General features: G+C 38.2%; 1 protein-coding gene across 3 annotated transcripts in view; it reads left to right on the top strand.

Moving 5' to 3' along the window:
* Nucleotides 1–503: 503 nt before the first annotated feature.
* REV3L (REV3 like, DNA directed polymerase zeta catalytic subunit) overlaps nt 504–15,789 on the top strand; it is a 244,142-nt gene continuing 228,856 nt past the window's right edge. For 2 of the 3 annotated variants that reach the window (XM_074187375.1, XM_074187376.1), the window contains exon 1: nt 504–642. In XM_074187375.1, coding sequence (XP_074043476.1) covers nt 504–642 — 139 coding nt within the window. Of the gene's footprint in view, nt 643–1,103; nt 1,803–15,789 lie in introns of those variants that run through there. The other variant, XM_074187377.1, reaches the window with a different exon arrangement.

The following is a 15,789-nucleotide window of genomic DNA, read 5'->3' as shown; positions in this document are numbered from 1 at the left end:
CCCTCCTTCCCCTCGCCGTGACCCCCCTCCCCGCTGGCCACACCCCCGCTCCGGCCGCCCCTCCCGCGCTCCCCACACGCGCACCCTCCTCCCCCCGGTGGTTGCGTCCGTGACATCATCATCATGGCAACAAGAGCCGCAGCCTGGGACCGAGAAGCCTGTGTGATCCCCGGCGGCGGCGGCAGCGGCAGGAGCAGCGGCGGCGACCAAGGCGCGAAGGCTCCCCCGGCCGCGGCCCCGGCGCGGCGCTCCTGAGGCGGCAGCGGCGGCAGCAGCGGCGGCGCGCCCCCCGGCCCCGGGCCCCGCCGCCGCCACTCCGGCTCCTCCTCGCGGTGTCTGGGAGGGGTGCGGAGACGAGAGAGGAGGTCGGGCCGGCCGGCGGGCGGGCGGGAGGGGAGGGGGCGCCGCCGCCGCCGCCGCCGCCGCCGCCGCTGCGGGACTGCTGCGCTGCGCGGCTGCTGGAGGGAGAGGCGGCGGCGGCGGCGGCGGCGGCGGCGGCGAACATGTTTTCAGTGCGGATCGTGACTGCCGACTACTACATGGCCAGCCCGCTGCAGGGGCTGGATATCTGCCAGGCCCCCTTCACCCGGGCCCCCGTCAGGAAGGTGCCGGTCGTGCGAGTCTTCGGAGCGACCCCCGCAGGTAGGCGCCGCGGCCGCGGCGGGGGAGGGGCGCCGGCCCCGGGGGCCACGCTCGCGCGCCGCGGCCGCCGCCGGCACCTTCCTCCGCGGCGCCGGGCCGGGAGCGAGCGTGTGCGGCGCGGGGGGGGGGGCCGGGCCGCTCTTTGTGGGCCCGGGCCGGCCGGTCACCTGCCGGGGCCGCGAGGGGCGGCAGGCGGAGGGAGGGGCCCGCAGGTGCAGCGGCGGCTCGGAGCCGGGCGCCCCTCGGGGGGCCACAATGGGGCGCAGAGGCAGAAGTGCGGCGGCCCGTGCCGGCGCTGGGCCGCAGGACCGCCGCCGAGAGGAGAGAGGACGCGGGGGGCGGTGACCCCGGCCGGGCCTGCAGGAGCCGCCGCGGCCGCGGGCACGGCGGCCCAACGGGCAGGGTGCTGGGGCGCCCCTCGTGCCGAGGCGCCTTTGGATGGCCCGCGGGAGCGGCCCGCGCGGCTCCCCTCCCGGGATGCCCTTCCCTCCGGCTCTGCCCGCTGTCCCGCGGGGTTTTCAATTGTATTTCCCACTTGATGCTCCTTGCCCTTCTCACCATTCATCTTGTTACTGGATTCCGGTTCCTGCAGACTACCAAGATAATACCATTTCCCCAAAGGCTGAATTTCTTCACAGGCATTCATCTTTTAGCGTGGATTCCCTTTGTTAAAAATTATCTACGTTCATAGGAGCAGCTCACTTCAGTAGTCAGTTGTTGGGCTTCTTTTTTTTTCCTTTGAACAGATAAAGGAGGTGTTGATACCTTTTGAGTTGGAGCATTTTTTTATACTGGTAGGGTTTTGTTACACTGTTTGAAACTTTGAACATGGTGGGGACAGATAAAGGGCTGGAAAAGATAGGTTCTCTCTACTTTTTCATTTAAGGGATGGATGCTGGTTTTGTTCCTAATTGGAATTTCTATTATCTTGTTTGTTCCCTCTTCAGGTGCAATGAAAAGGGGAAATCCTGAAGTTGACATAGCTTTGTACATTCAGAAGTCAAATGATTACACAGATGCTAGGCCTCAGGTGTTATTTCTGCATACTATAATTTTAATATTTTGTTGCATTTTTTTCCCCTGCAGCTCATTTTAATCGTCCCTTCCCCATGTGATTTTTCCTGTTCTGATGGGATCATTCATAAAGCGATTATAATTTTGTAAGCATCCAAAAATGTATAGTTTTTGAGTTTGTCCAAAACTTGGATTAATAGAAAATCTCAGTGAATAAAAGACTAAGTACAGACATGCATGCACCTTTTAGCAGAGTGAATATTGGATTTGAAGTCAGATAACCTGTGTAGTTCAAGGTTGGTATTATTACCTTCAGCAAGTCACATCAGCCCTTGGACTCAGTTTCTTTAGCTGTAAAGGAGAGGTATGGATAAACTGACCAATCAGTTTTCTTTCAGCTTTAGATGTATGTACATACTGGTGACAACATTATCTTTAAAAATTATTTTTAGGGGTGGCTAGGTGGTGCAGTGGATAGACCATCAGCCCTGGAGTCAGGAGTACCTGAGTTCAAATGTGACCTCAGACACTTAATAATGACCTAGCTGTGTGGCCTTGGGTAAGTCACTTAACCCCATTTGCCTTGCAAAAACCTAAAAAAAAATAAATCTGGGGTTGAAATCTTGACCATGCAGTAGAGTAAAACCTCAGTCTTCTAAATGTTGATGCCAGACTTAGTGAAATATTTACATTATATAAATTTTATTAATGTGAATAAGTAAGATTATAATTCATAATCCGCTTATATATGCCACAAACAAGTATAACATTTAATAATTAACTGTTAATGGACTTGACTTGGGGGACTATTGACTTGTAGGCTGAGTTCACAGAATTGCAAATCTAAACCTGGAAGAGAGACCCTCAGAGACCAGATGATGAGGAAATTGAGACCAAGGAGTTTAGTTAAATGTCTTATTTGCCCAAGGTTATACACAGAATAAGTATGGAGACAAATCAGTTATTGAACATTTTCAGACAAATAAATTGTCTTAATGTTTTTTCTTAATAAGTGTTATTTCTGAACGAGTAGATTCTATTTCTTTTTTTTTTTAGTTTTTTTGCAAGGCAGTGGGGTTAAGTGACTTGCCCAAGGCCACACAGCTAGGTCATTATTAAGTGTGTGAGGCCGGATTTGAACTCAGGTACTCCTGACTCCAGGGCTGGTGCTCTGCACTACCTAGCTGCCCCCTAAATGAGTAGATTCTGAATAAATTATGCCCAGTTGTACTAATGCATGGAAACAGATTTTCTTAAAGTAATGTAGTTTGGTTTACTTTAAATTCATTTGGTTCTATTTAAATAGGTAATATGGATAACCTAAAAAAACAATTAGATGTCCTGATTCAAAAATAAATTCATCTTGTTACATTCCCTGAACTAATTAAATTTGGATAGTATATAAAAGTGGTTGTTCAAATGAGGCTATTGATGCCTAAAAAAATCATTTTTACTTTCTTGGTTTGAGTGAAAGTATTATTAAAAAATGTCCTACTCTACTTTTCTTTACACTAATTTTTTTCTAACAGTTTTATTTTGTTATATGGTTTGACATTTTAGAAAACTCTGCCAACTCCATTATCGAAAGTAGTTATGGAAATGTTTACAAGTAGAGCTAGTGGTTTTCAGTTTTGTTTGAATATAGAAATACTTGCTCTGGAAATTTAAATAATAAATGCATGGTAATGGAAAGAGACTTACATTTGGAGTCTGAAGTCTTGGGTTCCAGCCCTGACTAGCCTACAAACTAGATAGTATGATCTTCAGTTTCTTGATCATGTAAAATAAAAGGAATTGCACTAAGTAATTTTTCAGGTCCCTCTAACCCCAAAGCTCTTTGATATAATATATTGAAGCCTCATGACCTTGGAATACTCTCCCTTTTTCATATCCTAACCCATTTCAGTTAATTTGGTATATAATTCAGGCCATGTGAAAAGTGACTTCTTAACACCAGGTTCAAAAGAACTGTCATATCCTTTGAAAGGGCTTTGAACTTGAGATGCAAATAAGAGCCAATAGAGGGTGTTCAATCCACTGAGTAAGGATCTTAAGTACAGTAGACCAAACCGTTAATAGAGGAAGAAGCCCTTCCTTTGGGGGGGGGGGGGAGGAGTATCTTTCTTCATTTTCTGAAAGTTTGTTGATTGAAATGGAAAGATTATTGGATATGGAATCCAATGACTTAGGTTCCAATCTTAGTTCTGCTGCTACTTAGAATTCATTTGACCTTCACCTCCCTGAGTTTCAGTATCCTCTTCTGTAAACTGAAGGTGTTAGGTGAAAAAAGGGATCCTTATAGGACTTGTTTCCAGCTCTTGGATCTTTGATCATTATTGTATAATAAAAGTATAATATTATTGATTCTGTGAACCATGTAAACCAGATATTTAACATGTCTATTTTGCTCAAGGCCAGGTTCTGGGAAAAAGAAAAGACAAAAACAAAACACTTCTTCCCCCTTAGGGAGTTTACATTCTTTTTTTCTGCTGGGAGATATATGCATATGCCATTAAGTAAATGCAAAACAGTATTCTTAATTTCTAGAGTGAGTATGCTAATTATGGGGTAGGAGGAGAGACAACTAATTAAGGTCTATAATAGGTGACTAGTAGTTGTGTAAAATGGAGTTGAAGAGGACTCAAGGAACTTGAGGAACCACTTATGTAAAGGCTTGGGGAGATAAAAGATGACAGAGCATGTTTGGAAATGGAAGACTAGTTTGACTCTATTTGAGAGTTGCATGAAAGGGATTATATGAAATGAAAAACATAAAGATAGATGGGAGCAAGATTGTGATGGGCTTTAAATGCTAGGCTGAAAATTTTGTATTTTATTCTAGAAAAAAGGAGCTAGTGAAGATTTTTATCTTCAAGGAAGGTGTGTGATTATGTGGTTAGTTAGGTTTTATAAATAGCAGTTTGGCAGGAATGTGAAAGATGTTTGGAGGAAATGGTACAAATAGGGAGAGCTTTTAGACTATTGTAGGTGTCTAGGCCAGAACTGAAGAAGGCCTACATTAGAATAGAGGGAAATCATAGTGCCATGTTGAATGGGTCCACTACTAATTTATGTAATTGAAGAGAAAGAGACAAATGTGAGAGAGATGGTACAGCTAGAATTTACGAGATTTGACAATATATCTTCTGTCTGGTGAAATAACATATATATGTATAAGAATATACAAAATAGATATAAGATGGTAAGGCGAGAGGAAGGACGTGCCAGCAGTGGGGGTAACCAGAAAAAACTTTGTGTAAAAGGTGGTATTTGGTTAAGGGAGGAGGGAGGAGGAGGAGGAAAGATAATGGAGGACAGCCAGTTCAAAGATAGGATGAAAAGAAATGGAGTCCCTTGTATTAAGAAAGGTAAGAAGGGGGCAGCTAGGTGGTACATTGGATAGAGCACCAGCCTTGAAGTCAGGAGGACCTGAGTTCAAATCCAGCCTAAAATATATAATAATTACCTAGCTGTGTGACCTTGGGGCAAGTCACTTAACCCTATTGCCTTGCAAAAAAAAAGGAAAGAAAGAAAGGTAAGAAGGTCAAACTGGCAAAATGGTTGGATTATGAAGGGGATTATTATATAATAAGGTTTTTAATATATGTTAGAATTCAGTGTTAAATAGAGGAGATTGTATTGATCTTAGAGGTAATAGTGAGCCACTAGAATTTATTGAGGAGGCATTGATGTGGTCAGATTTCTCCTACCCAAAGCCAACTTTTCTATCTGCACCTTGATCATGTTCTCTTTCTAGTTTCATCAGATTGCTTTCTCCATCATCATCTCTCTCTAATCTTCAAACTTAATCTCTATTGATTCCTCTACTTCCCATAAGTGCTCCATCCTTACCCTCACTAGTTCCGGCAATTCCTATTACCCGACATTCTATCTTTCTCCTTGAGCCAAATTCCTTGAGAAGTTTGTCTATATGGAGGGCCTGCTCTTCCTCTCCACTTACATTTCTTTGAAATCCTCTGAAATTGGACTTTTCATCTTAACATTCAACTGATGCTGCTCTCTCCACAGCTACTGGTTATCTCTGGATTGCCAGATCTGGTGGTCTTTTTTGGTCCTCATCCTTCTTGAATTCCTGATGCATTTGACACCACTAACCACCCTCTCCTCCTGAATACTACCCCATTGATTTTCGTGTTTCAAATCTTTATGGATTCTCCTATCTGTCTGAAAATTCCTTCTCAGAGAAGTCTTCTCCTTTAGAGCTTCCATGTCACAACCACTAACTGTGGATATCTCAAGGCTCTGTCCTGGGTTCTTTATCTTTATATCCTTTCTCAATTGGTGAGATCAGTTATCATCTCCATGCTACTTTTTTTTTTAGGCAATAGGGTTAAGTGACTTGCCCAAGGTCACACAGCTAGGCAATTGTTAAGTTTCTGGGGCCGCATTTGAACTCAGGTCTTCCTGACTCCAGGACCAGTGCTTTATCCACTGTGCCACCTAGGTGCTCCATCCATGCTACTCTTTAATGTAATGACATGTTTAGAAACAAACATCAAGAGAAGAATCCAAAAGAATTCCATAAATGCCCTTTTAAGTAATGCATGTGTTTAATTAAAATTATATATTCTTAGATTCTTATCAGTATTTGGCAGTACCCCTATCTCTTTCAAAATAAATTTTCAAAGATAAAATTTGTAAAATCTAGTTGCAGATCAGATTGACAGATAAATATTTTTAGTCAGTTTTGATGATACACTTAACTTTAAGCCTCAATTAAGCAAACGTTATTCCTCCAAAAGAATTCCATTCTTCTCATTGGCAGAGTTGAATTTCAAAAATTTATGCTTTATTACAACTGCTGCTGTTACTACCACTACCATCACCACCATCATCACCACTGTATTTTTAATTTATCAATTAAAATTTGTTAAATACATAATATTCTCCATGGTCGTCCCCCCCCCCCCCCCCTTAGTTCACAAAGCCTAAACAATTTACTGTCTGTCCTTTAACGGAAAATGTACCTACTCCTGGTTAAATCCATGGGAACTGATGAGGTTACTGAGAGAGTATAAAAAAGAGCACAGGACAGAACCTTGGGGAACAATCAGAATTGTGAGTGTATGAGCTGTAATGATGAACTAGCATATGACAGAAAGAAGGAGCAGAATCAGGACAGTGAAATGTGAAAACCCAGAGAACAAAAATCATTCAGAAGGAGAAGGTGGTCAGTAAAATACAGCAGATAAATCAAGAAGGGTAAGAACTAAATAAAGCATTTTAGATTTGGCAGTTAAGAGATCATTATTAACAGCCATTTTAGTTGAGTAACTAGGTCAAAATCCAGATTGTGGAAGATTGAGAAGTGAGAAGGGAGAAAGTGGAAGTAGCAAGAAAATTTATTAAGGAATTTGGGTTAAAGGAGGAGAGATATTTATTGGTAGGATCTGGTGAAGGTTTTTGAAGAATGGAACAAGTCAGACACCATTGCAAGCATGTTTAAATGGAGTATATGAGTTGGATTTTAAAATAATTACATCAAGTCAACAAAATGTCTTGGTAATGTAAATAAATAGTGAAAATATACTAGATTTTTCTTTCATGTGGAGGATAAGGTCTTTGATATATTAAAAACCTTGGACTGGGGGCAGCTTAGGTGATACAGTGGATAGGGCACTGAAACTGGAGTCAGGATGACCTGAGTTCAAATGTGGATTCATACTTTTTTTTTTTTTTAGGTTTTTGCAAGGCAAATGGGGTTAAGTGGCTTGCCCAAGGCCACACAGCGAGGTAATTATTAAGTGTCTGAGACCAGATTTGAACCCAGGTACTTCTGACTCCAGGGACGGTGCTTTATCCACTGTGCCACCTAACCACCCTGGCTTCATACTCTTAATACTTACTTGGCTGTGTGATCTTGGGCAAGTCACCTAACTCCATTGCCTTGCAAAAACAAAACAAAACCTTGGATATCAATTCCCCAAAAGTTGAAGACCATTATACACTTAATGAGTACTGTCTTTTCCATGTTTTTTCTTTCTCCTTTTGCAGCTGTGACTAATATGGAAATATGTTTTTCATAATAGCACATGATAACCTATAACTGCCTACCATTTTTGGAAGAAGGGAAGAAGCATAAACATTTGGAACTCCAAATCTTATTAAAAAATGAATGTTAAATGTTGGCTTGACATGTGATTGAGGAAAAATTAAATACTATTTTAACAAAAACAGCCATATAGAGGAAAAGCCTGAAACCCAGATCTTTTCTTTCTACCATACTACTTCAACAACTTGGGGAAAAAAAGTTTGAGTGAAATAAAACTCATAAAATTATTAAGGGACTAAACTTTGGGATATGAAAAATAATTTAAGGATAAGACAAGGAGGACTACAGGAGAAATTATTTTATGATGGATAATGACCCAAAATGTAAAGATTGAGGAGGTGAAAGTGAACTGATACTACAACAAGAGAGATTGTTGTTGCATGTGACTAAGAATTTTATGACAGATGTTTCTGGTGCTTGTATAATTTTAGGGCTTTTAATATATAACTGGTTTTTCACCCCTAGCTAAAGGCATTAGAATTAATTACATGGCATTTCAAGACACTCTAATTCTAAGGTTAATAGTTTCTTTACATTTTACTTCCAGTAGGATTTGAACTTAATCAGTTAAGACTAAAATGAATGGAAAGTGATGCAGGTTTATTTAAATTTTAGAAACTTCCTAATATCCATAGATCTTTTAAAGAAAGACTTTGACAATTTGGAATTATGCCCAAAAGTCTATAAAATTGTGTATATATATACTCTTTGACTCAGCAATGTCACTACTAGGTCTGTATCCCAAAGAGATAAGGTGGGGGGGGGGCAGGGATAGCAGCTCTTTTTGTAACGGCTGAGGTTGGGGAATGGTTCATCAAGTTGTGGTATAGTATTGTAATGGAATATTATTGTGCTATAAGAAATGACAAGTAGGAAAACCTGAAAAGACTTACATAAACTGATAGAGGGTAAAGTGAGCAGAACCAGTAGAACACTGTACAGTAATAGCAATATTGTATGATGAATTGCGAATGACTTAACACATTCTCAGTCATACAATGAGCTGAGTTCCAAAGTACTCATGAAAAAAATGCTGTCTTCAGAGAATGAACTATTAGTCTGAACACAAACTGAAGCAAACTATTTTTTCCTCCTTCCCTCTCTTCTGTCTTCCCTCCCTTCTTTCCTCTCTTCCTTGTTTTGTTCTAGTTTTCTTACACAAAATGACTTATATGGAAATGTTTAACATGACTGAGAATAACAATCTGTATCAGATTGCTTACCATCTAAGGGAGGAAGGGATAAAATTCGGAATTCAAAACTTAAAAAAATAAAACAAAAACAAGTTTAGGGGGAAAAAAAGACTTCAAAATTTGCCCAATAAGGTTTGTTTTCTAGGTTGTCATTTGAATACTTCATTCCCTTCTTAACTTAGAATAATACAGAAATGAAGGGTGATAATCTTCAGCTGGAGATAAATATATCTTTTTAACTTTTAAACTTGAATATCTTTTTTGGTACTAGAGATAATTTGTAATTTCCAATTAAGGTGTCTGTTGTATGAATGTATGCACCTTTTGTTGTTAACATGAGTATTTGAACAAAATGTTACTGTATCATCTTTCTAAGAACAAAACTGGAGTATACATAGAAACAACCCCTCATTTAATCAATTAGCCAATGTACATCAACCCTATTTAATCATTTCAAGTTTTCCAGATATCCTGATTCTTTTTAGTTAATCTTATAGTTTAGGTTGTCCAACATTTCTTTAAATGATGTTACTTATCTGTTTAGTGATACTTTAATGTTATTATGCCTCAATTCAAGGAACCAATTTAGTAAGGCACGTTAAAATGGACCGTGTACAAGCAGAATGTATCAGCTATGAACAGCCATTGACATGGCAACTCCATTTAGTTCTACTTTGTATTTATATGATGCCTGCTTTGGAAAAATTCAGTATTTATTCAGAGTTGGTTTTGTTTGAGGGTCTTCATTCAATTTTTCCTAAGCCCAATTAGCATTTTATTAGATGGCATACAAATGATTTAAATCATAAAGGTAGTTGCTGCAAAAAATGTCATTAAAGTTTAATTCCTTATAAGATATTTTTTAATAGAATTCCTCTTACCCCGTTCATCAAAAGAAACACAAAGACTTGACTCATAGAAATGCCTTACATATATTCATATTTTAAATAACTTAAATATTTATTTTGTTTGAAGAGATGAACTTGAATAGTTATCAGGAGGTATAGGCCAAATAGGTCCGCATGTTCTCAAAAGCTGCCTGAAAATTTAATGTTTATCAAATTATTTATTTTTAAACAATGAATATATCCGAGAATATTTTCTCTCAATATTGCTCTTTTCAATGTGAAGCAAACAAACTATAAACTATACATTATTTTTGACACCATAAATTTAAATACATTGAAATTAGCAAAGCACTATGAATGAAACTTTTGCAACTTCCAGATATGCCTCCAAACTGACAGTCTATATACATTTTGAGTTGCAAGGTCTTAAACCATTAAGTCCTTAAAGCATTATTTGGTTTGGTATGAACTTTTAGTAATGTTAAAGCTTGAGCTTATGTGAACTATTTTTTTAAGATTACTATTTCTTATGAGCACATGTCCACATCAATTAACCATAATGTTATAGTTGTCATTATGGTTTGTATACTTAGAGTCTAAGGATTGAACTAAGTATTAAATATCATTGAAAACTATATTATTTATCCCATCAGAGTCTGAACTGACTTTAAGAAAAAAACTAAAATTCATTACTAGGAAAACATAATTTTTCATCTTGTGTCTGTCTTGTGGCCAAAAATTGATTTTTTTTAGATCAAAAAATGTGGGCTTTAATTAAAAAAAACTTAAAAATAGGATGTAATGTAATGTATATGCTACAAATCATGATAAAGGTTATATGTCAATAGGATACATTTGTTCCCTTCCTGTTTTTTTTCTTTTATTATACTTTTGGATAGGTTTATCCAAAAAACTGTATATTCAGTTCTATGAGATCTTTTATCTTTAAGCATCATTGGTATCATCGAAAGTAAACCAAAGTGACAAAGTCTGTCACTTGAAACCTCAGTCAATCTTCTCAGGCCATCTTATTGCTACATTTTTTATTATATATTCTTGAATTGATAACTTAATCTTGCTGAAAGGAGTCTATTCTGTTTTATGTATAGCAGTTTGGTTATTGGAGCTTTAAAAAGACACTATTATGTATTTTTTTAAAAGAGAAAATAGACTGTTTAAAAAAAGAAATATTTATGATTTTATTTTTGTTTTTTGTTCATGTTTTTTAAAAAAATAGACGGTACCAATACTTTCTCCTCATCAAAATGTTTTGAAGATCTCAGACACTTAAAGATTGCCTAGCTGTGTGACCTCGGGCAAGTCATTTAACCCCATTGCCTTGCCAAAACAACAAAAAAGTCTTCCATATAATCTTGCATAGCAGTATTGCTATAACTATTTTTAACACTTCAAGCATACAGAATTAAAAATTGGTAAAATTCTTTGTCTCATTTTTAGCTTGTCTCATTTAATTTAGATATTGTCTTTTTGTTTAAATGACCTTTTTTGTTTTTGTGTCAGATTATATACTAATATAAAAGTTAGACATATTTGGACTATTATGCCTGACTCTTTGAGATTTTAGTGTTTTTGATGAATTTATATATATATATATATATATGTATGTATGTATACACACACACACACACACACACACACACACACACACATAGTAATTTTTAATAAGGTCCACAGAGGTCAAGTGATTATACCACAGCCCAAGGTTACACAGATAGTATATGACAGAGCCAGAGTTAGGCTTGTGAAGAAAAGGTCATTGCCTAACTTATATTGGGAGGATTTACCTTTTAGAACTATACATAATTTTTTTTAATTCAAAAAAGTAACTTAATTTTTTTCCCCCTCTATCCAAGTTTTGTATTCATTTTAAGACCAGACTTCTCTTTTAGGCAAAACAAGGAAGTGGGGGCTATTGGAATGCTATTTTTAGATGATTAGAATCTGCTTTGAAGTAAGTTTAGTTCCTTAAGAGTAATATGTTATAGCAGCCCTGTGGTGGCAAAGAATTGGAAATCAAGTAAATGTCCTTTAATTGGGGAATGGCTTAGCAAACTGTGGTATATGTATGTCATGGAACACTATTGTTCTATTAGAAACCAGTAGGGATGGGAATTCAAGGAAACCTTGGAGGGATTTGCATGAACTGTTGCTGAGCAAGATGAGCAGAACCAGAAAAACATTGTACACCCTAACAGCAACATGGGGGTGATGTGATGATCAGCTTTGATGGACTTGCTCATTCCATCAGTGCAACAATCAGGCACAATTCTGGGGTATCTGCGATGGAGAATACTCTCTGTATGCAGAGAAAGAATTGTGGAGTTTGAACAGAGACCAAGGCCTATTACCTTTAATTTAGGCGGGGGGGACCTGATAACTTATTATGTAATCTTGCTATCTCTTATACTTTATTTTTCTTCCTTAAGAATATGACTTTTCTCTCATCACATTCAATTTGGTTCAGTGTATACCATAGAAACAATGTAAAGACTGGCAAATTGCCTTCTGTGTGGGGTGGGGTGGGGGAAGGAAGCAAGATTAGGGAAAAAATTGTAAAACTCAAAATAAATAAAGTTTTTAAAAGGAAAAAAAGTTATATATTAGTAAATTATTTCAAATCTTGCTTTACTTTTGACATGTAACAAGATAAGGAGTTAATTATTAAGCAGATAGTAATTATATTAATAGTATTTATAATCATTCATTCTGTACCAGTGGTAATAGAAAAGTAAAAATGTATATTTTCTTAAAATGAAGCCTGATATCATTAACAGTTATACAGTGGAACTAACAATGGATAGAATTCTGGAGGCCTGGGAATATGTGTCAAACACCAGTCCACAGCACTGGAAGAGTGCTGCCCTAAGCAGATTAAGAGGTTATTAGGAAATATTTGGCAAAATAAATAAAAATTGTGATAGATGATTTATTGGACCCTGATTTTAATTCCAATTGGTATTTATCAGTTCGATATGATTTCATAAGAGTAGTGGTTTAAAATTCTGATAATAGATCTCAGAGCTATAAACTGCATATTGTAAATTTACTTGCTTTATTATAGGAAGCTACCTAGAGGAGTTCTACTCTTTTTTTTTTTTCTTTATTGTGGTGACAAAGCCTATTGTGACTGAGGTGATAAAGTTACATGGAAGTCTTCCACCTATTTTCTGTCCTCCTTCCCTCCTCACTACCTCTGTTCCTTGTTACTCTTCCATTACCCAACATGGAAAGATGAACATCAGCATACAGGGAATGAGTGATCCTGGTTGCCAGACTGTGGCCTGCCCTTCTTTTGGACTGTCAGCTCATAGAGAATTTTTACATCTGCTTACGAGCCCAGCGCCATAAGCCTGCTCATAAACTTGGTAGGACCTCCTAAAAAGTCAAAATGGGTCTTTAATAGATCTTAACTGTCTACTCACTACCCCATTTGTCAATCAATGGGATTCTATATTTAATGTAGATCCTCCTATAGAGCCAAGATCATGATCTGTCAACAAATTTTTGTACTTTTTGGTCTACTTTATCTGAATTGTGAGGAAGAGCTGAGGTCCATTTCATTAGAAGGGATTATGGACCCATTAATAAAGTGTCATTGACTCGGAGTTCTGCCTCACTGGTTGCAGATTAGACAATTTTGAAAATTTCATCAAAATACTGTAAAATAGAACTAATATTACATTTTTAAAACAAAGTTATTATGCAGCCCCAGGAATCTTTATGTATGAATTAGTGGCCCATTCCACTGGCCAAGAATGTTGGGTGGTAAAGTGATTTTATCTAGGATCATATTAGCCAGCTGACTCTTAAGATTGGATCTCTCTATCCACTGTGCCCCTCCTTGCAGAGTTGTTTGGGTTATCCATAATCTTGATTACTTCATTCTTTGAATAGTATACATAAAGGAAGTAATTTTTTTAATAATTAAATTTCTTTTTTAAAAAATTATAAGCATTTATTCTTTCTTCCCCACCACTCTTTTAGTCCCCATTTAGAAAGGAAGCAAAACTTATTTTTTCTTTAATTTGTTTATTTACACATTATTAAAACAGCCTTATTGTAAAAGTAAACATAATCCTCTCTGCCCCTGCAAAGATAAAGAAACCTCATGAAAAAATAAAGTGAAATTAAAAGGAAGAAAATATTGTACCTCAGTCCTGTTTAGATACCATCAGTTCTGTCTTTGAGATGGATCACATTCATTATCATAAATCCACCAGAGAAGTTGTTCCAATAATTTTTCCCACAGTAGTTATTATTAACTGTATTTTCCTCCATCTATTCCTCCCCACTTCCATTTATTCTATTATCTCTTTCCTTTCCTTTGTTCCTCCTCAGAAGTGCGTTGTGGGGCAGCCAGTTGTCACAGTAGACCAGGGCATCAGCTCTGGAGCCAGGAAGGACCTGAGCTTAAATCCAGCTCTGGCACTCAACAGACTGTGTGACTTTGGGCAAGCCACCCAATCCTACCACTTTGCAAAACAAAAAAAAGTATGTTGTATCTGACTACCCTCTCCCACTATCTTCCCTTTCCTCTATCATTTACAACCCGCTCCCATCCCCCACCCTCTTTCTATATTCCTTTCCTCTCCTTTCCTGGTCAGGTAAGATAGATTTCTATACCCTAGTGAGTGTGTATGTTATTTCCTCTCTGAGCCATTTCTGATGAGAATGAAGGCTCACTCATTCCTTCTTACCTTCCTTCCACTCCATTGCAAAAGCTTTCTCCTGACTCTCTCATATGAAATATCTTAGCCTTTTCTGCCAATACATTCCATTTTGCCCATTGACTCCAATTTTATAATATACCTTCATATTCAGTTTTCTCCTGTGCCTTGTCTATCTATCTATATATGCTCCTTCTAATAGCTCTAACAAATGAGAATGTTCATATGAGTTATCAGTTTCATCTTTCTAAGCAGGAATACAAGCAGTTCAACCCTCATAATTTGCCCTTCCCATCCACCATCTCTATGCTTCACCTGAATCCTATACTTGGAAATCAAATTCTCTGTTCAACTCTGGTTTCAACAGGAAAATTTGAAATTCCCCTATTTCATTGAATGTCCATCTTTTCCCCTGAAAGAGGATGTTCAATTTTGATGGGTTGTTGATTCTGTTTTAATTCAAGATTTTTGCCTTCCAGAATATCATTTTCCAAGCCCTAAATCCCTTAATGTAGATGGTTGCTAAATCGTGTGTAATCCTGACAGAAGCACCACAATGTTTGATTGTTTCTTTCTGGCTGTTTTCTCTTTGACTTGGGAGTTCTGTAATTTGGCTATAATACTCCCGGGAGTTTTTTGAGGGTGGGTGGGGTTCTGTTTCAGGAGGTGATCAATGGATCCCCTCAATTTTTTATCCTTTGCTTCTAGAATATCAGGGCAGTTTTCTTAGAGACATTCTTTAAAAATGAAGTCTAGGCTCTTTCCTGGTAAAGACTTTCAGGTAGCCCAGTAATTTTTAAATTATCTCTTTTGGATCTGTTTTCCAGGTTAGCTATTTTTCCAGTGAGCTATTTCCCATTTTCTTCTAGTTTTTCATTCTTTTGGTTTTGTTTTATTATATTTTGATTTCTCACAAAGTCATCAGCTTCCCTTAGCTCCATTCTACATTTGAAGGAGTTGTTTTCTTCAGAGAGATTGCTCATCTCCTTTTCTCCTGTCTTGCCAATTCTGCTTTTTAGGCATTCTTCTTACTGACTTTTTGGACTGTCTTTTTCATTTGACCCAAACTTTTTTTTTTAACAAATATTTTCTTCAGTAGTTTTTTGCATCTCCTTCACTAAGCTATTGACTTGGTTTTCATGATTTTCCTACATTACTCTCATTTTTCTTTCTCCTTCCCTTACTTGATTTTCCAAATGTTTTTTGAGTTCTTCTGTAGCCTGAAACCAATTCCTATTTTTCTTGGAGGCTTTGGATACAGATTTGACTTTATCATCTTCTGAGTGTCTGTTTTGTTCCTCCATGGGACCAAAGTAATTATCTATGGTCAG

The sequence above is a fragment of the Macrotis lagotis genome, chromosome 5 (genome assembly GCF_037893015.1).
Source record: "Macrotis lagotis isolate mMagLag1 chromosome 5, bilby.v1.9.chrom.fasta, whole genome shotgun sequence".
Lineage (NCBI taxonomy): Eukaryota > Metazoa > Chordata > Mammalia > Peramelemorphia > Peramelidae > Macrotis > Macrotis lagotis.
The sequence above is the reverse complement of the archived record's forward strand: the minus strand, read 5'-3'. Positions and strand labels throughout refer to the sequence as shown.